Source organism: Phyllobates terribilis, unplaced genomic scaffold (assembly GCF_046119375.1).
Source record: "Phyllobates terribilis strain yellow unplaced genomic scaffold, ASM4611937v1 Scaffold_4__5_contigs__length_816908805, whole genome shotgun sequence".
NCBI lineage: Eukaryota > Metazoa > Chordata > Amphibia > Anura > Dendrobatidae > Phyllobates > Phyllobates terribilis.
The window spans coordinates 140,460,678-140,484,574 of NW_027362764.1; the positions used below are offsets into that span (position 1 = coordinate 140,460,678).

A 23,897-nucleotide genomic window follows, 5' to 3' on the forward strand; every position below is an offset into this window, starting at 1 on the left:
CTCTCACTGTCCTCCTCACTTCTTCTCCACTGACTGACTACACACCCAAGATGGCTCCTCTTTTTATATCCTCCTTCTCAAGTGCTCCCCTGAACTTCTTCCTCCACCCACACCAACTACATGGTTCCCCCTCTCTTGGTTCCCCCCACTCCAGCCAGGGACAGGGCTCAGCAGAGAAGAGACGCATCTTGCCCCTCCTGCTGGTCTGGAGAAGTGTAGTGTTGGGTGCAGGTGTTAGGGTCCTGGGCAGCACTCTATCCTTATCTGAGTGTGAGATACCACACCTCTGGATGAGAAGCAGTACCTCTGTGGCGACTGAACCCGCAGGGGCGCCACAGATGCAATGGAGAAATCTTGTATGTGATTGTGGAAAGAGGAGATAAGAGGTGAGTAGAGAAGGAGATCTTATGAGAATCGGAGGTTGCGTGTAGGTAAGTACTGGGAGACTAGGTCACAGATATACAGTGCCTACAAGTAGTATTCAACCCCCTGCAGATTTAGCTGGTTTGATAAGATGCAAATAAGTTAGAGCCTTCAAACTGCATTCGAGAGTAGGTTTTATGAACAGAAGCATAAATCTTACAAACCAAAAAGTTATGTTGCTCAGTTGAATTTTATTAAATTTTAAACATAAAAGTGTGGGTCAATTATTATTCAACCCCTATGTTTAATATTTTGTGGAATAACCCTTGTTTGCAATTACAGCTAATAATCGTCTTTTCTAAGACCTGATCAGGCCGGCACAGGTCTGTGGAGTTATCTTGGCCCACTCCTCCATGCAGATCTTCTCCAAGTTATCTAGGTTCTTTGGGTGTCTCATGTGGACTTTATTCTTGAGCTCCTTCCACAAGTTTTCAATTGGGTTAAGGTCAGGAGACTGACTAGGCCACTCCAACACCTTGACTTTTTCCCTCTTGAACCAGGCCTTGGTTTTCTTGGCTGTGTGCTTTGGGTCGTTGTCTTGTTGGAAGATGAAATTACGACCCATCTTAAGATCCTTGATGGAGGAGCGGAGGTTCTTGGCCAAAATCTCCAGGTAGGCCGTGCTATCCATCTTCCCATGGATGTGGACCAGATGGCCAGGCCCCTTGGCTGAGAAACAGCCCCACAGCAGGATGCTGCCACCACCATGCTTGACTGTAGGGATGGTATTCTTGGGGTCGTATGCAGTGCTATCCAGTCTCCAAATGTCACGTGTGTGGTTGGCACCAAAGATCTCGATCTTGGTCTCATCAGACCATAGAACCTTGAACCAGTCTGTCTCAGAGTCCTCCAAGTGATCATGAGCAAACTGTAGACGAGCCTTGACATGACGCTTTGAAAGTAAAGGTACCATACAGGCTCGTCTGGAACGGAGACCATTGCGGTGGAGTACGTTACTTATGGTATTGACTGAAACCAATGTCCCCACTGCCATGAGATCTTCCCGGAGCTCCTTCCTTGTTGTCCTTGGGTTAGCCTTGACTCTTCGGACAAGCCTGGCCTCGGCACGGGAGAACACTTTCAAAGGCTGTCCTGGCCGTGGAAGGCTAACAGTAGTTCCATAAGCCTTCCACTTACGGATGATGCTCCCAACAGTGGAGACAGGTAGGCCCAACTCCTTGGAAAGGGTTTTGTACCCCTTGCCAGCCTTGTGACCCTCCACGATCTTGTCTCTGATGGCCTTGGAATGCTCCTTTGTCTTTCCCATGTTGACCATGTCTGAGTGCTGTTCACAAGTTTGGGGAGGGTCTTAAATAGTCAGAAAAGGCTGGCAAAAGAGATCTTTAATCCACACATGTGAAGCTCATTATTCTTGGTGCCTGAACTACTTCTTAATACTTTAGGGGGACCAAACAGAATTCTTGTGGTTTGAGGGGTTGAATAATAAATGACACTCTGAATTAACTTTTAAAGTTTTTTAAAAAAAAAATAAAAAAAAACAAAAACAAAATTTGCTGCAGTGCATTTCCCACTTCCAGGCTGATCTACAGTACAAATGTCACAATGTCAAGTTAATTCCGCATGTGTCAACCAGCTAAATCTGCAGGGGGTTGAATACTACTTGTAGGCACTGTATGGAGGAGACAAGTTGTGGATGGCTTTGTATGACAAGGTTAGGGTTTTGTAGTGGAGTCTCTGGCCGATGGGGATCCAGTAAAGGGATTGACAGAGGGGAGGGGCCAGGGAATAGTGGAGATAGGTGGATTAGTCGGGCAGCGGAGTTTAGGATAGATTGGAGGGGGGCGAGATTGTTAGAAGGGAGACCACAGCGCAGGAGGTTGCAGTTAGTCAAGGCGGGAGATGAAATTAAATGAATAGAATCTGTTAATGAATCAGTAATAAGCCTTTAAGGGATTGTCCACTACAAGGACAACCCATTCTCAATTCCCCTATGGAATATAATGACAGCCTGTCCTTATCTCCAGTGCCAGTACTATTTGAACAATGTTGGTGCCGGGTCTCAAGTGACATTGCCAGTCAGCGGTGGCTTCACTCTCACTTCCTTTAGATGTAACTGACATGCAGAGGAAGAGCAGCAGCATCTCTCACTTCTTGCAGATATTAGTTTCATGCAAAGGAAGTGAGAGTGAAGCCATCGCTGATTGGCTGCAGGGTTCACGTGACATAACAATGACCCACAAGTTCCGGGAGACCAACATCACTGGAAAGTCACCGGCAGTGGAGGTGAATACAGGCTGTTATTATTTTCCATGGGGGAGCAGAGCATTATAATTAAGAAGGGGTTATTTGAGTTGTGGACAACCCCTTTAAGCTGGTTTTAACAGATATATTACAGCTACATTTTAATGTCTGTATCGTGGCTACAATCAATAGACAGACTACCCTAAATTCTACTTACTACACTAAAGCAAATGAAGTAATCCAAAACTAATTTTAGATGCGTCAACTAGTTCCATAACTATGAAAGCTCAATCCCAACTATCAGGCCATCTATACAGGCCGACAATTACCTGACGAACGAGCAAAACACTAGTGCAATGATTTTCTAGCCGGCTTAAAAATTGCCGTTCTTGGCAGCACTTCATCCTGTGTAAATGAGAACAATGATATTCCAAGCACACTGAATGACTGGTTGTTCTTTGTTCATGGAAGCACGATCAGCCGGTCTAAGCAGGCTATTAAACAATTCCCAATTGCCTTGCCTGTACCTAATTGGTGGTCGTTTAACAGCTGCGGTCAGCTCGGCAAAATCATTTGTGTTGGCAGACATAAAGAAGAGTTATGACAAAGCAGACTTCCAATAATAAAATCTAATAAAAATGTATTATTTTCTAAAAAAAATTATAAAATATGTTGCATTTTTTCAGTTGTAGACTTTATATACTTTATATTTATATTAACAGTAGCAAAAGGTATTATCAAAAATAGAAGCTAGGAGGTAAAGGTGTGTTTATATACCACAACAATCGGTTCAGAGTAATGTCTGGCACTGATCTGTATGTATGTATTCATAGGTTTTTATGATTACGGTAGTATCCTTACCACTGAGTGCAATATATTGTTGTGACAGCATTTGTAAATCTGAGCAATGTGAATAAATTTTTAATGGAGGGTTCGAGACTGGCTTAAGATAAAAGAAGCGTCTTAGTATTTGGATTCAAGGATCTGTCCACAACTTAACAATTCTTTCTGAATTTCCAGGGTTTTGTAAAAATAAAATAAAAAAATAAATTTTCACCTGCTTAATGTGTGCTGTTCCTATCAACTCAGCACTGTGTTCCCCGCCAGTTTCCTGGCATTAACAATAGGTGGGAGGTGATCGGCTGCAGCCTGCACATTTTGTTTGAAAGGAAGAAACAGTGACATCTACCCCAGATGTTGCTGCCACGAGACCTGGGGGAGACACAGTTCTGAGTACGGTGGATCGCAGTTGTTCCAGGAGGTAAATATCTATATATTGTTTTATTATTTTAATTACACCCTGCAGCCATTCATAATGGAATGTTAAACCCCTTTAAATAAGGATCTAAAGGGCATGCTAGTAATTGAGGTGATAATGAGCTTGTTTGTAAAGAAGTAAAAATCTCCTCATTTACATTAAGGAGGTGATCTTTGGGAGAACATATGGCCTTCATTGGTGCTGTACTTTGTATTGTAATTATATATTAATTGTAATTATGCTTTATTGTATATGTAAATTGCATCACTTATCTTGTGTTGAATTGTAAAAGCAGATATTTAAAAGGGAACCTGTCACTGGGTTTTCCCCAGATAAAGTAAGGCCAGCACCTTTAAGCCCTCTGTTACAGCAGATCCATATGCTATATGTATGTCCACAATCCCCTATGCAAGGTACGAAAAAAATCTTTTATTATACTCACAGACAGGGCGGTCCAGTCTGATGGGCGTCTCTGGTCTTAATCCGGCACCTCCTCTCTTCTTGTGATCGTCGTACTCCGTCACTTCTTAATGTGGATGACGCGTCCTACATCATCAATGCAGTGTCCTCCATTGTGCTATTACGTAGGCGCACTCCTCTCTGTCCTGCAGAGGCCAGAGCAAAGTACTGTAATGCGCATGTAAGGGCAAAGAGTACTGATGACCCATAGGTAAAGCCGGTGCATGAGCACTACAGTGCTTTGCTCTGCCCCTCGGCAGGGCAGAGAGAAGTGCGGCTGTGCAGGAGCGCAATGGGAAAAAACTGTGTCAATGACGTAGTATGCGAGAAGGCACCGAATCAATACCAGAGACGCCTATCTGTAAGTATAATGAAAGGTCTTTTTTGTGCCTTGCATAGGGAATTGGGGACATACATACAGCTTACTAGAATACTGTAAAAGAGGCTTTAAAAGTGGTGGCCGTACTTTATATGGGGAAAAATCTAGTGACAGGTTCCCATTAAGCTCTTACCTCTTCTTCATTCTGTGCTTCATTTTGATCTTCTTCCTTGCTCTCTTGTATGTTGTTTTTTATAGGGGAGTTTGGGCATTTTATTGATAAAGGCTTTTTAAGGGTCCCATTTACTGACTCATTTATTTCATTACTGTCTTCTGTTCCTTGTATAACCTGTTAAACAAAATAGCATAAATCATCAAGCCACTGACAGACCCTTACACCTTGCCTTTTAAAAATGTCTTCTACAGAGTTTACAACAATCTATGCTTTTCCATTTCTGACTAGAGATGAGAGAATGTTTTGATGTTCGGGTTCGGCAAATAAACCCGAACATCAAAAAAATGTTTGTGTTCGGGCTCCCGATCATGAACCCAAACACGAACATGGCACTGAACATCCCTGGTTTCCACACTGTCATGCAGATGAATCAGGGGCTGTGATCGGTAGTAATATCATTACCGCTGGTAACAGCGCTGCGGTGATCATGCTGTCAGCATGATCCCCGCAGCTGTGACAGTCACTCACGGTAAAAAGCTTACCACAGGTGGCAGGCGCCGGCTGATGGGACTACTAGCCCCATCATCCAGCACCTGCTGTCACTGTACACAAGCGCCGCTGATGGGAGACGCACTAATGCCGTAAGTGAGATCACCGGAGCCCTCAACTGATCATCAGCTGTTTGAACTCCAGTGACCTCAGCCGGCAGCTTCTTGCAATACACTGCGGAAGCGAGCGCTCCTGTCAGTGTATCGCCGGCTGCCGTATAAGACGGTCACATCTCCAGATGTGGCCGTGCTATGACTGAGATCGTCGTGGGACACTCGGTACATGGACTGCAGCGGACAGGTGAGGATGAGGTTGGTTTATTATTTTATCTTTATTGCAGATGACATTGGGCTTCGGGGATTAGTTGTAAGGTGAGTATATGGTGTTTTTTTATTTTTCATTTTTTACAGGTGACAAGAACATTGGGGTCAAGGTGCAGGTAAGTGGTAGGTGAGTATGATGTATTTATTATTTTTATTTAAATATTTATTTATTTTAACTTTTTTTTTTACTTTCACTTTCACTGCACAAGCACACTGATGAGAGATTACTTCTCCCATCAGTGGCGCTTGTTTACAGTGATAGGAGGCGCCAGATGATGGGGATAGTAGCCTCAACAGCTGGTGCCTGTGACCTGCTGTAAGCTTTTTCCATGGGTGATTGTCACAGCTGTGGGGACAGCTGACAGCATGATCCTCGCAGTGCTGTTACCGGCAGTAATGATGTTACCGCCTATCACAGGCCCTGATTCCCGTGCTGTCACACAGATAACAGTATGGGAAACCAGGGATGTTTGTGGCTGACTTTTGCCCATTTTTGAGCAAAATCTCAGTAACTCGAACACGAATCCGAATGTGCCATATTTGTGCCGAATTTGAACAAATTCGCTCATCTCTACTTCTGACATGTGCCAGGAGCACTGTACTTGCAAACAAATCATGTAACTTAATTCTAGTGTATTGTCTGCCATGACTGCAGATATTGACGGTGTGGCCATATTGCCTGTGTGTCTACAGCCTTTTATTCCTATTCTTTACATTCTCAACAAAGCTTCCCATTGAGTCCCAATCTTTGTTTCCGGTCTGATTCTGGCACAACAGGTGATCTCTTACTTATATTTCTGTCTGTATTATAACTCCGCTATGGTATTTTGATGTATAGAACAAGTATTTATACAATGGGACTAGTTTTTTATTATTTAACTCCCTACATTACTTCACATTACTGTAACAAGTAGTAGGAAGCTATATATGACCTACACTACTGATTTTAGATTTTATTTGCGTAAATTCAAACGACTAGCAAAATGGCCGGGTCCACTGTACCTGTGCTGTTGCAAGGCTATAATATACTCCTTTCATGTCCATTAATGCCGAATGAGAGCCTTGCTCAGTCACTGAGCCATTTTGTAGTACCACAATTAGATCCGCTGTCCAAACTGTGCTGAGACGATGGGCAATCACAATTGTTGTACGTCCTTTACTGACCTGAAAATAATGCAATCAAAATAAATATAACTTACATTACCCAACAGCATGTTTTAGTAAAATACCTTTATCAAAATGCTATTATTTTGGTTTACAAAATGTACATCATACATACATTATCTAAAGCAGCCTGCACAACGGATTCACTTTCAGTATCTAGAGCAGAGGTGGCCTCGTCCAGGAGAAGTATCTTAGGATTTCTCACCAAAGCTCTGGCTATTGCTATTCTTTGCTTTTGGCCACCACTTAACTGTGCCCCTCTTTCTCCAACATGAGTTTCAAATTTCTGAAATGGAAAAGATTAAAAAATAGAAAAAATATGTAAAACAAGACAAAGCAAGAATCTCTCAAACTTCACAAATTAATTGAAGTCTAAAGAACTAGTTACCACTGTCCCTGGACACATGATACACTGGACACATGATGTAAATAGTGGTTGGAGAGCCGAATAAAATTTTTTTTTAAGTTAAGTTAACTTTTGTTAAGTTCAAGTGGGTGCTATCAGATATTTTACACTGGGGTGTGTACTTCTTCTCGCTGTATGAGTTGTCCATTCAAAAGCAGGCAGCAACACAGCAGAAAGTGAACATGCCCCCACCAAAGCTTAAGTTTCTCAGTGTGTGAGATGTAAAGATACAGCTCTGACCTCATGGTCTAGCACCTATGAGGTTATTAGAAAGCGATGAAAAATTAGAATACTGATGATTCACACATTTCAGATAAGGTTCCTATGGGGGAGGGGTAACACAGCTGAGTTAAACTATGTCACATTACAATCCTTCTATCAGCTCTCCTTTCCTTTAGTCATGTCAGCTTTGCTGTATTATTTTTATTTATTATAGCGCCATTTATTCCATGGCGCTTTACATGTGAAAAAGGGGTATACATAGTAAAAACAATTACAATTATTTTGAACAAAACGTGACAGTGACTGGTACAGGAGGAGCGAGGACCCTGCCGCAAGGGCTCACAATCTACAAGGGATGGGTGAGGATACAGTAGGTGAGGGTAGAGCTGGTCATGCAGTGGTATGGTGGCGCAATGGTCACTACAGGTTGTATGCTTGTCGGAAGAGGTGGGTCTTCAAGTTCCTTTTGAAGGTTTCCATGGTAGGTGAGAGTCTGATATGTTGAGGTAGAGAGTTCCAGCGTAGGGGGGATGCACGGGAGAAATCTTGTATGAGATTGTGGGAAGAGGAGATAAGAAGGAAGTAGAGAAGGATTTCTTATGAGGATCGGAGGTTGCATGCAGGTATGTAACCGGGAGACTAGGTCACAAATATATGGAGGAGACAGGTTGTGGATGACTTTGTATGCCATGGTTACGGTTCTGAACTGGAGCCTATGAGCAATGGGGAGCCAGTGAAGGGATTGACAGAGAAAAGAGGTCGGGCAATAGCGGGGGGACAGGTGGATTAGTCGGGCAGCATAGTTTAGGATACATTGGAAGGGTGCGAGAGTGTTGGAAGGGTGGCCACAGAGCAGAAGGTTGCAGTAGTCGGTGCAGGAGATGGTGAGGGCATGCACTAGTGTTTTTGCAGACTCATGGTTGAGGAATGTGCGGATACGGGACATATTTGTGAGTTGGAGTCAGCAGTAAGTGGTAAGGGCTTGGATATGTGATTTGAAGGAGAGATTAGAGTCCAGTCCATTGATGTTGATAGATAAATCAGATGGGGGGTTGAATGAGATGGATAAACAGAATTCATCATCTTTCCACCATGTTAAGTTTTAGAAATCTAGCAGAGAAGAGGGATGAAATAGCGGACAGACATTGTGGGATTTTGGTTAGTAGGGAGGAGATATTGGGACCAGAGATGTAGATCTGTGTGTCATCAGCATAGAGGTGATACTGAAAGCCTTGAGACTCTATGAGCTGTCCCAGGTCGAAGGTGTAGATGGAGAAGAGCAGGGGTCCTAGAACTGAACCTTGGGGGACACCGACAGATAGGGGGTGAGATGAGGAGGTGGCATGTGAGTGAGAGACACTGAATGTCCTGTATGTTAGGCATGAGAAGATCCAAGATAGGGCCAAGTCTGTGATGCCGAGAGATGAGAGAGTCTGTAGTAAGAGGGAATGGTCCACTGTGTCGGAGGCAGATGACAAGGTAGTACCGCTTGGATTTGGCAGTTAGTAGGTCGTTGGTGACTTTTGTCAGGGCAGTTTCATTAGAATGGTGCAGTCAGAAGCCAGATTGTAGGCGGTCAAAGAGGGAGCAGACGGAGAGGTGAGAGGACAGTTAAAAATGGGCATGTTGTTCCAGTAGTTTTGAGGCATAGGGGAGAAGTGATATGGGCCGATAGCGGTCGGAGAGGATGGGTCAAGGGAGGGCTTTTAGAGGATGGGTGTAATTGAGGCATGTTTAAAGCATGAGGGGAAGACACCAATTGTTAGTGACAGGTTGAAAAGGTGAGTAAGAGTTTGGATGAAGATAGTGTTAAGGTTGGGGATGAGGTGGGATGGGATTGGGTCAAGTTCACAGGTGGTCAGGTGTGCTTTGAAGAGTAAAGAGGAAAGTTGATCTTCCATAATGGTGGTGAAGCTGGTTTTGGAGGAGGAGGATTGAGTATATGTGAGGAGGGGCTATGGGGACTTTAACCAAAAGCTTTGTCTGATGGTGTGAATCCTCTGCTTGAAGAATGAGGCAAAGTCTTCGGCTGAGATGAGACGAGCGGGAGGAGGCACTAGGGGACAGAGAAGAGAATTGAAGGTGTTGAATAACTGTTTAGGGTTGTGAGACAGGGAGGATATGAGAGATGAGAAGTATGTTTGTTTTGCTGCAGTGAGTGTGGACTTGAAGGTACTGAGGGACTGTTTGAATGCAATGAAGTGCTCATTGGAATGGGGCCTTTTCCATCTAAGCTCAGCAACCATGGAGGCCCGTCGCAGTTCTTTAGTTAGGCTGGTGTGCCAGGGTTTCCTGTTGATTGTGCAAGCTTTGGAATGTGTGAGGGGGGTGACTGAATTGAGAGCTGCAGCTGTTGTGGTGTTGTATAAAGCGGCAGCAACATCTGCATCATGTAAGGAACTAATGTCTGCAAGAGGGAAAAAAGATTCAGAAAGTGAGTGTAGGTCAAGGTGTTTAAGATTTCTGCGAGGGTGTGCAAGTTTGTGGAGTGGGGATTGTGGCCCTGGAGAGGAGATTGCAGAGAATGTAAGAAGGTTGTGGTCAGAAAGAGGGAGAGGTGAGTTAAAGAGGTTAGATAGGGAACAGAGGTGGGTGAAGATAAGGTCCAGAGTGTGGCCATCTTTGTGAGTGGCTGTGGAAAATCATTGAGTAAGTCTGAAGGTGGAAGTAAGGGATAGAAGCTTAGAGGCAGCTGAGAGGGAAGTGTCAATGGGGATGTTGAAGTCGCCCATGATGATAGTGGGGATGTCAGTGAAAGGAAATGAAGTAGCTAGTTGGTGAAGTGGTCAAAGAAGGTGGTGGCAGTTGGAGGGGGAGTAGATGTGCACGCAGTGCACCTCAAAAGAGGGGAGAGTAAGGGAGTTTGGCAGTGGGATTTTAGTGACAGGAGAAAAACTACTCCTCCACCATTCTTGTCAATGGGGTGGAGGGTGTGGAAAAGGTGGAATCCACTGTACGAAAGTGCAGCTGGAGAGGCTGTGTCAGAAGAGGTGAGCCAGGTTTCGGTGATGCCAAGGAACGAAAGTTTGGTAGTGATGAAATGATCATGGATGTATGATAGTTTGTTGCAGACAAAGCGAGCGTTCCATAGAGCTCCTGTTAGAGGGACTGGGGAAGTGGGGGCTTGGCGAATGTGTATAAGGTTAGAAGGGTTGTGAGAGTTTGTGATAGATCATGAATAGGAGGTGGAAGTGACTGTGGGGATGTGGTGAGGAGGGCTAGGATTTTGGGAGATATCGCCAGCAGTGAGGAGGAGCAGAAAAAGTGTTAGTAGGTGGGAGCAGGAGAGAGCATGAGGTGGCTGTCTCTGTTTGGAGACACAGGATTGAATGTTGAGGAATAGTTCTGAGGAGCAGGTGAGATGAATGGGCAGGATGGAGGGAGAGATGACCAGTTCCTTACTAGGTGTTGGGATTAGGGGTGGCTGTAAAATGTGAAGGATTAAGGGGGTGAGAGTGAAAACAAACACAAATTTTGTTTACTGTGACTAAATATCCAGTTATTTTCAGTTTCCTTCAGGTTCAATTCAGGTATAATTCATATTTCTCACAAGTAAGCAATGGACACTTAAGGCGATGAACGCAGACTAAAGTCATTGCAGACAAGTAACTCACTATATACAATATATATATATATTTGCTACAGAATGCACTCAGGTGTAAATCAGAGGGGAGTGGTCTGTGCTCATCTAGATCAGTTGATTAAGGCTGAGCCTGATGCAGGATATTCAAGGGCTATGTAAACAGGATCATAAGTAAGAGTGGGTGTAGCAGTTGTTAATTGAAAAACATACCATATATATGTAAGAGCAGAGGTAGGGATAAATCAGGATGGGAAAGTTGGGTCACGTACCATGTGTATGTAGGAGCAGAGGTAGGGATAAATCAGGATGGGAAAACTGGGTCACGTACCATGTGTATGTAGGAGCAGAGGTAGGGAGAAATCAGGATGGGAAAGTTGGGTCACGTACCATTCACTCTGCAATGATCTGGAATTCCTGCTGACTGTAGAATGAGCCGCTCTTCCTGTTGGTTGGGGAATGATCTTTAATTGCCATTAGCTCTGGAATGAGCTGTTATTCCTGCTGATTATGGAATAAGACGCTCTTTCCGCTGGTTGGGGAATGATCTGTAAATCCTGCTGACCATAGAATGAACAGTACTGCCCCTCCCCTCATGTTGCCTTTCCAGAGATGTGTCTCACTTATGTCTGCTGTGCACAAAGCATCTTTTGAATGTATAAGCCTTATGAGTGATTACTGGCACAGCTCCAGACAGGCAGTGTGGGGATGAGAGGCTAGTCAGCAGTACAGTGTCCACTTTAGGACATGATCAGATATCAAAATCAAACATCAGAATGATGTCAGTTTGAGGCTAAATACCGTGTCTGACAAGAGATCCTGACAAGTGATTTTGACAAGTGACTTTGATAAGTGACTTTTACAACTGTAATAATAATAAAAAAAAAATCACTGTTCGCTGATGGGACTTGAACCCAAAATTCTGTGTCTAGAAGCCAGGGCTCTAACCACTAAGCTATAAACTCAGTTGATGAAAGTTATATTTGGTTATATCATTTTCAGTGCAAACCTGTCTGAAACTGATTTTGACTTTCAGAAATACCTCCCTCAAGCCAAATTCAAATGATGTTCGATTTTGATGTGTGAGTCTGATGTGTGACTTTCTTCAAACATCAGAATCAGAATCACAATGACTTTTAGTCAACCTGAGTATTTTCATGGTGAATCTCATAAGACAAGAAAAGCTGCCAGCTATTATCACTTGACTGGATTGCTCAATGGTAAGGCATCAGCCTCTGAAACTACAGTGTCAGGGTTCAAATCCCAATAGGGATGTTATTATTTTTTTAATTAATTGTGCCTATTTAGCTCACAAACTACAGGGGTGTTTTACATTTAATATCTGACATTCGGATTGTCATCCTGACGTGTTAAGAGTTTCAGACACGCTGTCTATTTGCATGGTAAATTACATAGCCAAAGTAAATTGGGAGGCACTAATTTACTACATATCTATTTCCAAGTGACTTTACAGTTGCATAATTTCTTAAAGGCGTCTAATGATAACTTTTCTTTATTGTAAATTTTTCTTTCCATCCACCCAAGAGCTAGCTGCAAACTCCCAATTTACTTTTGCTATGTAATTATTATTATTATATATCACTACCTAAATAATCAAATAATGAACCTACAGTTTAATGGTAAGGCATCTGTGTCATATAGTTTTGGTTTGAAAGGATAATAATAATAGTAATAATAATAATACATTATTAGTAATAATAATTAATAATAAAAAGTTGAGTGTCCCTACTGGGACTTGAACCCAAAAGCCTATGTTGCACAGTCAACACACCATTGAGCTATATACTCTTTAAAGAAAAGTAGGCATTCTACTTGGTTATGTTATTTCCAGTGCAATCAGAACTTTCACACAGACATTGTCCAAACCAAATTCAAATGATGTACGAGTTTGATGAATGAGTTAATACCTGACTTTCTTCACACATCAGAATCAAAATCAGAAGGAATTCCAGACACCATGAGTATTTGCATGGTAAATCTCATAAACCAAGAAAAACAATTGTGCAGTATCATTTGAGCTTATGGCAGAATGGTAACTCTCTTGCCTCACAGAGTGGAAATTCTGAGTTCTAAACCCTGGTGCAGAAAAATAAACTTTTGTTTTTAAAATGATGCTGGCTAGCACTCAAACTTCAGTGAGGCTTGGCTTTGATATCTGACTTTTCTCACACACCAGAATAAGAATCACAATTACTTTTAGATACCCTGAGTATTATCATGGTTAATCGCATAAGCCACGAAAAACCTGTAGGGACACTGAACTTTTTATTATTAATTATTTATTACTATTATTATTATCCTTTCAAACCTAAACTATGTGTGGCACAGATGCCTTACCATTAAACTGTAGGTTCATTACTTGATTATTTAGGTAGTAATATATAATAATAATTACATAGCAAAAGTAAATTGGGAGTTTGCAGCCAGTTCTTGAATGGATGGAAAGAAAAATTTACAATAAAGAAATGTTATCATTAGACCCCTTTAAGAAATTATGCAAATGTACAGTCACTTGGAAATAGATATGTAGTAAATTAGTGCCTCCCAATTTACTTTGGCTATGTAATTTACCATGCAAATAGACAGCGTGTCTGAAATTCTTAATGCGTCAGGATGACAATCAGAATGTCAGATATTAAAAGTAAAACACCCCTGTAGTTTGTGAGCTAAATAGAAATAATTAAAAAATAATAACAACATTCCAATTGGGATTTAAACCCTGACACTGTAGTTTCAGAGGCTGATGCCTTACCATTGAGCTATCCAGTCAAACAATAGTAGCTTGCAGCTTTTTTTGTCTTATGAGATTTACCATGACTTAATGACTAAAAGTCATTCTGATTCTGATGTTTGAAGAAAGTCACACATCAGACTCACATATCAAAATCAAACATCATTTGAATTTGGCATGGAGGAGGTATTTCTGAATGTCCCAATCAGTTTCTGACAGGTTTGCACTGAAAATCATATAACACCATATAACTCCTAGGTTTCATCCACTGAGTTTATAGCTTAGTGGTTAGAGCCCTGGCTTTTGGACATAGAATTTTGGGCTCAAGTTCCATCAGCGAACAGTGACTTTTTTATTATTATTACAGTTGTAAAAGTCACGTGTCAGGATTACTAGTCAGGATCACTAGTCAGAATCACTTGTCAGACAAGGTATTTAGCCTCAAACTGACATCATTGTAAGTTTGATTTTGATATCTGATCATGACCTAAAATGGACACTGAACAGCAGAGCTGACAGTGCTTAGGAGGGGCACAGCTTGAGAGGGACAGTGAGAACAGTGATGCTGTGCATCAAAAATTGTGATTCCACAGGATCAATAAGATTAATACTTATAACAGCAGCTTCGTCAGGAACTGAGAGAGCGGGGGGAGGGAAGTTAGCAGCTAACTGCTGTATATGGGCTGGAAAGATCTGACTGGTATGTTAAGAGTTAACTTCTCTCCAATAATTTAACTACTGTGCACACTGGCTATGGTCTGGGTAGGCACTGGCTGGTCAGGCCCCATGGAAGCGAGCTGTACATTATGAAAAATAAAACCTCTCATTGCCGGAGAATTATTGTCAAATAAAAAAAGCAAAGGAATTCAGTTGAAAACTTGCTTATTTTCACGCTGTCTAAAAAAATAAAGCAATTTAATATCTTGAGGATACTCTTTTAAGTCAAGGAAAAACCCAGCAAGTCCTCTTCAAGTTCATAAATAAATACAATAAATAGTACAGTGCTGAACACCCTTGTCATCCTGTGATTTACATGCAGATGTTATTGACAAAGGAGCGAATGGACTGGACATCAGGTTGACAAACTATGCGACACTCTGCAATCTAACATGCAAATGCAAAGTTCTCAATATATTTTGTGATTTATCAAATCTCTTCATGGAATACAATGAATTCCTAAAATATTGAACTATTGCACCCCAATTAGCTTTTTCATGGGCATCTCATTAACCTTCAATACATTTTTGTGTTTTAATCAATTATGTGGATTACTATTAAAAGTAGAGGAAAAATCTAAGTGTCCAACACCCACTGTCTCACCCAGATCAGAACGTATTTCCAGAGACTTGCAGTGTGCTTGCAATGTGTCTATATATTCCGGTTTTCTCAGGCACTGTCTTGTATCAAATTCTATTTTATCATCCGAAATTCTGCCATTGATTGCTTACCTCAGGCAGTGCCATAATGAAGTCATAGGCATTAGCTTCTTTAGCTGCAGCTTCAATTTCCTCATCAGTAACATTTTCTCTTCCGTATTTTATATTCTTCCTAATAGATGTTCCAAACAAAATAGGCTCCTGGCTGACCACTCCGATAAATTCTCTGTAATGTCTTACATTCAGAGATCGTATGTCATGACCATCAACTGTTATCTAACACAACAAAGCAGGCAAGGTCTGAATTAGTGTAGCAGCATTAAAAAAAAGTGTTTTTGCCATTTTAATTAAAAAAATTTGAGAATTTTAACATAAACCCTTATCTGGGAATTGAACAAGAGTAAAGAGTCATTACCGATCCTTGTTGTGGGTCATAAAGTCTCTGAAGAAGCTGCACTGTGGTGCTTTTTCCACATCCACTCTGTCCAACCAGTGCCACAGTCTGTCCTGATTTAACTTTTACATTTAGTCCATTTAAAACCTTAAAAATAAATTAGTTTAACATTATTATAATATATAATGAAAACAAAAAAAATGTTTAAGCAATTTTTTAAGGAGTGGACGTAAAAGCCTTACTAGATATTATGTCACGTAGTGACAAGGGACTGTGGGCACCTACCCAATCCCTTGAACTAGGGAATGATTAATGATTGTAATTATTAAGGATCACTATCTGAAACACTTTTGCCAAATATCCTCCTAACCCTTGTTGCGGTTGTGACTATAGATTGATTTTGGATTTATTTTAAATTCTACTAATAAAGTTGATATTTTTCTATGGAAGACCTATACGCTGGAATTTCTTTCCCTGGGCTTGAACTAGAGAAATCCTAGGCTGTTCCCCAGATTACCCTGGATGATGGAGACACCGGGGTCTCGTACCTTGCTATGTTCCTATCTTAACTCTTATCTGTTTCCTCCCCCACCCAGGAAGGTGTGAGGTCAAAGTGTATTTGAAAACATTAACTACAAAGGCAGGGGTTAGCATACAGCGATAAAATAAAACTACAATCATAGAAATACACTCACAAAACAACACAGTGGAAAACAGGGGAGGAATAGGAGGCACAAACCAAATGGGAAAAGATAAGGATAATCATGCAAACCAACTCCAAGCAGCAATCTCCTCAAAAACTCTCCAACCGCCTACTGCAAATACTGAACTTCTCATTCAACTCCAAATCAAGAAGTAGAATCACTATCATTAGCAACTCCATGTGCTAGTGGCAAGCACATATACCAGAGGGGAGTGGCCAATACAGAACAGCTAAGACAATTCAGGATGAAAAGCTCCAGGAGATAATCTGGTTAGTTGAACACTTGCAATGACAGAGCAAGGAAAACTTGCACTGTTTAATAGGATGGTGAAGTAGTTCTAATCAGTGCAAGAGTTTGTGTAACCAGATGCTGCAATCTTCTAGCCCCTTTCAGTTGTATTGACATGACATAATGTTTATGTGTCCATATTGAAGTATATTTACACTAAAAGGTACAGTCCCATATTTTTGTGCTTTATAAACATCTGCCATTGTCTAAAATAACAAAAAAGTAACACTTGTCTTCCCAGTCCCCAGACGCTCCCGTGATGATGTTTTCATGGTCCCTGACAGTCTCCATCTGCAGCAATGTCCTTTCAATATACAGCAAATGAGATAACTTCTGTGGTCAGTTATTAAAGTGGTTGTCCTATGAATAACATATTTTACCTGAACTTTGGGAGTCCGGCTACTGTACAGTTGAGCCCCCAATGGGCAGTGCTACTACTTAGCTTTGTACTACACACAAGATGAGAAAGACTGTATCCAGGCATTCAGAAAAGAAACACATCTTTCTTTTATTATCAATGTCAAAAAGCATGTAAGTAAAAGAAATAGGCAAATAACTGAGGAGACACATTGCAGCAGAAATGTAAGCCCAAAAATAGGGCTACTTGGAGTCACTGTGCAAGACAGAATTCAATCTATGGTTTCAAACTAGACTGACGTGCCGGAGGTTGAAAGACTGCAGCTGTGATGCACACTGTGTGCCTCACTCCTATCTTGGCGAAAAGCTCTATTAAGGTTGCTTAAAAGCTTGTTTTGATACTCCAACATTAGCGTGTCCCTTTCCAGGGCGGGAAGCATCTGGCAAAATTTACTCTTATAACGTGGATCTAACAGAGTGGCAACCCAGTAGTCAGCATTATTTCGAATCCTAACTATACGGGGATCATGTTGCAGAAAGTGCAGCAAGAAGGCCCTTGGGCTTTTCCAGGTGGTCCAAAGCCAGACTCTATTGTTGGCTGCGTAACACTGATGCATGTTTCCTCTGTCCCCTCCTGCCAACTACATTCAACAGAGAGGAGATAATTATCCTCTTCATTTTCTGACTGTTGCTTGCCCATCACCTCTTCCTCCTCCATTTGTTCATTGGCTCTTGCGCCTTCACTAACAGTATGTCTGGTATCAACAAACCACCTCGATCGCAGGAAGCCACTGTCACTTGGCATCCGCCTGTGTGACGACAGTCAGGAACTTTGAGACATTCTTATCCCTTCCACATCCTCCTCTTCTTCTGGGACAACCACCTCCTGCCACACGCTATTCAAAGTCTTCTCCAGCATGTAGGTGACTGGAATAGTGATGCTGATGATGACATTGTCAGCGCTAACTAGTTTAGTAGTCATTTCAAAACTGTGCAGAAGGGTGCAGAGGTCCTTAATCTGTTCCCTCTCCATAAACGTGATATGCGCCACATCTGTACTGCGTTGGCTTAGGCTATATGACATGACATACTGCATCAGGTCTCGTTGCTGCTGCCACAGTCGCTGCAACATGTGTAGAGTGGAATTCCACAAAGTTGGCACATCACATATCAACCTGTTAACTGACATGGAGAAAGACCTCTGTATCAATGCAAGTCGATGACATGAGGGATGCGAACAGCAGAAGTGAGCACACAGCTCCCGTACTTTCTGAAGCAGCTCATCCAGGCCAGGATAGTGGAGAAATTGCTGTACCTCCAGGTTGAGGACGTGAGCCATGCAAGGCACGTGTGTGAGTTCACCTCGGCGTAGGGCCGCACCATTATGGCACACAGCCTTCCCTGGCTCCAGATTTAGTGGAGACAGCCATTGCTGAAACTGAGCCTGGAGAGCTGTCCACAACTCTTCAGCTGTATGACTGTGATCTCCAAGGCATATTAATTTGAAGACTGCCTGATTGCAGTGAGCCCTGGCCACGCAGTACGGAGGTGGTGTGGATTCTCTCTGCACTGTTGGAACGCGTGTCTTGTTAAGGCACAGGTTGATTGCGCAGGTGCAGGCCCTGGAGGAGGTGGAAGACACGGAAGCAGTGGAGGAAGTGTGAAATACAGAGGTTTCTTCTGCAAGCTTTGGGTATTTCAAGATTTGTGGAGCAGCACCTTCCCCGCCTGTCCCCACAGGCACCAGAGTCACCCAGAGCCCAGACAGAGAGATGTAACGCCCTTGGCCATGCTTACTCGTTCAGGTGTCTGTGGTGAAATGCACCCTGTCAGATATAGATTTATTCAAGGAATGGGTGATGTTGTTTGTGACATGCTGGTGTAGCGCTGGCACAGCTTTCTTAAAGAAGTAATGGTGACTGGGCAACTGGTACGGGGGACTGCACTGGCCATCAGCTTTCGGAAACCGTCTGTATCTACCAGGCGGAAAGGCAGCATTTCCGTGGCCAACAGATTTGAGATGGTGGATTTCAACCTCTTAGCTTTGTTATGTGTAGGATGAAACAATCTTTTACGTGACCACAACTGCAGGACCAAGGGCTGGCTGCGGTGCTAAGAGAGGGTGGAGTACAGTGAAATGGACAAACTACTGGACTGTGAGTGAGGTGTTGACATTATGGTGGATTGAGAAAAGTGTGGTGTGCTCAGTAAAACAAACACAGCAGGCATGTCCACTTCCGTTACAGCTGATGGGCTCTCATTCAGCCTGTCTGGAGTGGGTAGAGAACCAGAAGTTTTGCGGTGGGAGACCTGCATGCCAATACTTGGCACGGTCACAGAGGAGGAGGAAGAAGCAGTGAATGCGGTTGATGGGGTAGTGGATGGTTGTTGAGGTCCGCTGGTCTGCATTTTAGCACAGTGAGATTCCCAGCGTAACGCATGTTGTATGAAGGTTCATGCATGTAGTAGTCAAATTATTACAGCAAAGTGTGCAGATAGTGTGAGTTGGCTCATCCTTTGCGGTCTCAAAAAATGCCCAGGCTAGGCAACCCTTGCCACCCCTGCGAGTTGTAGACCCGCGACCACTGCTGGCCACAGTCACAGTTGTGTCTAAGGATGCAGTGCTCCTTGTGCTTGAATCACTCCGTGTCTGCGCCATAGGGTGGAAGGTAACCTGCTCATCTTCCTCTTCCACCTCCTCAGATGACCTATTCGGCTGCGTGACTATGGGTTCACACCAAGTAGGATCATCAACTTCGTCATCATCCAATATGTTATCCCATTCCTCGCCCTCAGAGTGACCCTCCTCCTCTTGTTGCCCTGACAGCACAGTACAGTCAGCATGAGCCTCAGGTATTTGAATTTCATCGGGATCACCTCCCTCCCTGGTGGTTAAGGTTAACGTCTGGTTATGAGGGTCAGGAACCTGCTTGGATCCTACTCCGTCCTGCCCCAAATCCAACGTAAAAAAATTTTGGGCATCGGTGCAGATGCTTTCCTCCTCTTCTTGACTCTAATCATTCACAGAGTACACTTGTGATGCCCATGGTATAGAATGGGTGAACAGTTCTACAAACTCGCTCATCTGTTGTTCGCTACAGTCAATAGGGAGCTTGAACAGTTGGGAAGCAAGTGTAATTGGGGTGCCACCTCTTGGGACTGTACTGTGTGTGATGCTTAGGTGGAGAAAGAAGAGGAGAGGCCAATTGAAGCAGCATTTGCTATCCACTGGAACACCTGCTCTTTCTGGCCCTTATCAACAAGGCATATCGCTGTGCGACTGCCAAAAAAAGGGAGTGGAGTAGCTCGTCCAGTAACAGAAGTTGTCAGCTGTCTTTGGCTAGGACATGACGGTGTTGGTTCACTAGTGCTTTCCCTAACATTACCACCTACCCCACATACACCTTGAACACCAAGCCTATTCCCCCTTCCACCACGACCTCTCTTTTTTCACTCATGTTGCTCAGGTAGCAGGAGCACACTATTAGCAAAACAAAAATCTATTTTTTTCCTCTGCAACAGCTCTGCACACACCTGAATTTCAGCGGCACTAAATGACAAGGTAAGATATGGTTTGCTGTACAACATTACTAACCGAACAAAGTATTTTTTTTTACTGTGGATGATGCCTAAATAAAATAGGAGATTTTCTCCAAACTATTTCAAACTGAGATGTCCATGCTGTATAACGTTAGGAATCAAACAAAGCATTTTTTTTTACTGTGGATGAAGCCTGTATAACATAGAAGATATTCTACAAACTATTTCAAACTGAGATGTCCCTGCTGTATAACGTTAGTAATCAAACAAAGTATTTTTTTTTTACTGTGGATGACGACTGTATAACACAGGAGATACTATTTCAGACTCAGACCTAGGCTGCTGTATAACATTAGCAACAGAAAAAAATAGATTTTTTTGACTCTGCACAAGTTCTGAATACAGCTGAATTTCACCGCCACTAAAAGCACTAGGTGGTTTATAGCAAAGTGTAACATGTCTGCGACACAAAATTTTTCTTTTGTGCTCTGCACTGACAAGCTCTGCAGATAGCTGAATTTCAACCCCACAAAAACAAAAAGTGGCCTACAAGGGCTTGCTTGCTTGCTTTATCACATTAGTAAGTGCAAAAATAGACTGAAGGTCTGCATGGAGCACAGTACAACTGATGCACACCACTGTTCTGAGCCTGCTCTTTCTGTGAGAATCTCAGTAATTGCACAAAAAAAAAGGTTTCAAGGTCGATTGAACAGGTAAACAGCACACTATCTGACTTCCACAGAAGCGCCCATCTATCTAGCTAATATCTCTCATTACACAGGACAGAGCACACTGAGCAGCGTCTATCTCCTTTAAGTGTCATGAATAAAATGGCAATGAGAGAACATGGCCAGTTTTTATATGGAGAGGACATGTGATTTCAGCAGCCAATTGCAGAAGCCCTCTGATTGGCTAGCCGCGCTTTCCTGACTTAAAGTTACCGCCTACAGGAAGTAAAAGAAAAAAAACAGCGCGTCGCCTAACTGACCTGTTATGAGCTTTCAGTCATCTGTGATTTTGTTGTCAGCACATTCAACTTTGTACAGAACAAAGTATTCAATGAGAATATTTCATTTATTCAGATCTAGGATGTGTTATTTGAGTGTTCCCTTTATTTTTTTGATCAATATATATATTATATAAAATATATATATGTTGTAGGGGTTATTTACTCATTTAGCCGCTTTTGAGGTAGGCACAGGGCACTGTCTCTTTAAAATGTCCAAGGCAGGTTTATTATGCTGCATAAACCGCACTTTCAGAAGAACAAAAGAAAGCCTTGTCCGGCACAGTGTAACAAAAACTGAAAATAAACAGTCCATACAATATGGCAGGTTCACAAACACTCTGAAGGTCTCCACACCTCCAGCCACAGGCACTGAATGAGACACTTGGCTTCCCCAAGGAACTCTCTACCGCCTGGTACCTTTCCACCAACCCCATCAGCATTGCGGGGATCCCCCTGGGCAACCCAGGATTGCACCGACCTCGAAGGGAGTGTATGAACCTGTCCATGACAACCCTCTCCACCATCTGTGCTGGGGAGGAAGATTCAGGTTGCAACCATTTTTGGACCAGGTGTATTAGGTTGAACATTTGGGACCGGGGAGGTTTGTCACTGCGATAGGCCAAGTGGTGCACCCATTGCACCCTAACAGTCAGAGACACTCCCAAGCGTGCCAAAATCTCAGTTTTTAGTTTGGCATACTCCTTTGCGTCCTGCAAGACCAAGTCATAATAGGTCTTCAGCGGCTCACCTGTCAAATATGGCACTAAAACCTCTGCCCACTGCTCCGGAGGCAATTTCTCCCGCTCAAAGACCATCAGGAATGCCTTGACGTCATCACCCGGGGTCATCTTTTGCAATGCTCTTCTTACCGTCTACCTTACGTGAGAGTCCATCACCTGGAGTTGGAGGTGGGGTGGTTGCCCTGCCACGGATCACCTCGGCTAGGAGCTCCATCTGCTGCTTGTGCTGAAGTTGTTGCATCTGCTGCTGTTGCCACTGCTGCTGCTGTTGGAGGTTAGCCTGCACCAGTTGCTTTATCAGCTTCTCCATATTGCCAGACGTTGCTTGCTGGCTGGCGGCCTTCAACCAGGACATATACAGTTTTCTGTAGCAGTCACACTAACTCTTGGGATTCATGCCCGTGCTTCTAGCACCAATTGTAGGGGTTATGTACTCACTTAGCTGCTTTTGAGGTAGGCACAGGACACTGTCTCTTTAAAATGTCCAAGACTGGTTTATTATGCTGCATAAACCGCACTTTCAGAAGAACAAAAGAAAGCCTTGTCCGGCACAGTGTAACAAAAACTGAAAATAAATAGTCCATACAATATGGCGGGTTTGCCTGCTCACGGTCAGTGTCCTTTTGGGCACAAACACTCTGGAGGTCTCCACACCTCCAGCCACAGGCACTGAATGAGACACTTGGTCTCCATTTTATACACACGCCCTGGGTTTGGTGATATATAAGCAGCCAATCCCCCCATCTCATATGACTGCTCGAAAAAAACAGCTCTGATACACCTAATAACCCTCTCAGCACTACTTGTGCAGGAGCATGCTTTTTTGGTTTTACATCACTGAAGTTGCCAACCTCAGCGATACATATCTCCCCTCATGGAAATGTCCGGTGGCCATTTTACATACCCCCCCTCTGCCCAAAGCCGGGGGGCTTGGCACCTTCTGCTAACATACAGTGGACCCTCGACAATGCATCAGCATTGCCTTGCAGTTTCACCGGCCTATGCTCTTCATTGAAGCTAAATTCCTGGATGGCTAGGAACCACCTGGTCACTCGGGAATTGTTCCCTTCTTCTCTCTCATCCATCTTAGTGGAGTATGGTCTGACACCAGCCTGAACTTCCCGCCTAAGAGGTAGTATTTCAGGGTGTCCAATGCCCACATGATGGCCAAACATTCCTTCTACACTATGGAGTAATTCTTCTCACAAGATGTCAGCTTCCGGCTTAAATACATTATGGGGTGCACCTCCCCGTTCACCTCTTGTGATAGGACAGCCCCCAGTCAAACATCTGACGCGTCCGTCTAGACCACAAACAACTTTGAGAAATCCGGCGCCACCAGAACTGGCTGTTTACGCCGAGCCTGCTTCAGCTCCTGGAAAGCCGTCTCGGCTTCTGGAGACCACTTAGCCATAGCCGACTTTGTCCTTTTAAGGAGGTCTGTCAGAGGGGCGGCTATCATGGCGAAGTTAGGGATGAACCGGCGGTAGTAGCCCACAATGCCCAGGAACACTCTGACCTGCTTTTTTGAGAGAGGTTGTGGCCAACCCTGGATCGCGTCAATTTTATTTATTTGGGGCTTGATCACGCCTCTGCCTACGACATAGGCCAAATACTTGGCTTCCTCCATGCCCATGGCACATTTCTTTGGGTTGAT

At 43.2% G+C, this 23,897-nt stretch overlaps 1 protein-coding gene across 5 annotated transcripts in view; it reads right to left on the reverse strand.

The window, feature by feature from the left end:
* Positions 1-23,897, reverse strand: part of LOC141265124 (ATP-binding cassette sub-family B member 5-like) — a 476,628-nt gene that overhangs the window by 70,167 nt on the left and 382,564 nt on the right. For all 5 annotated transcript variants that reach the window (XM_073677800.1, XM_073677797.1, XM_073677796.1 and 2 more), the window contains 5 exons: positions 15,624-15,749; positions 15,281-15,484; positions 6,988-7,158; positions 6,711-6,872; positions 4,855-5,010 (listed from right to left, as the gene is read on the reverse strand). In XM_073677800.1, the coding sequence (XP_073533901.1) occupies positions 4,855-5,010; positions 6,711-6,872; positions 6,988-7,158; positions 15,281-15,484; positions 15,624-15,749 (819 nt within the window). The remainder of the gene's footprint in view (positions 1-4,854; positions 5,011-6,710; positions 6,873-6,987; positions 7,159-15,280; positions 15,485-15,623; positions 15,750-23,897) is intronic.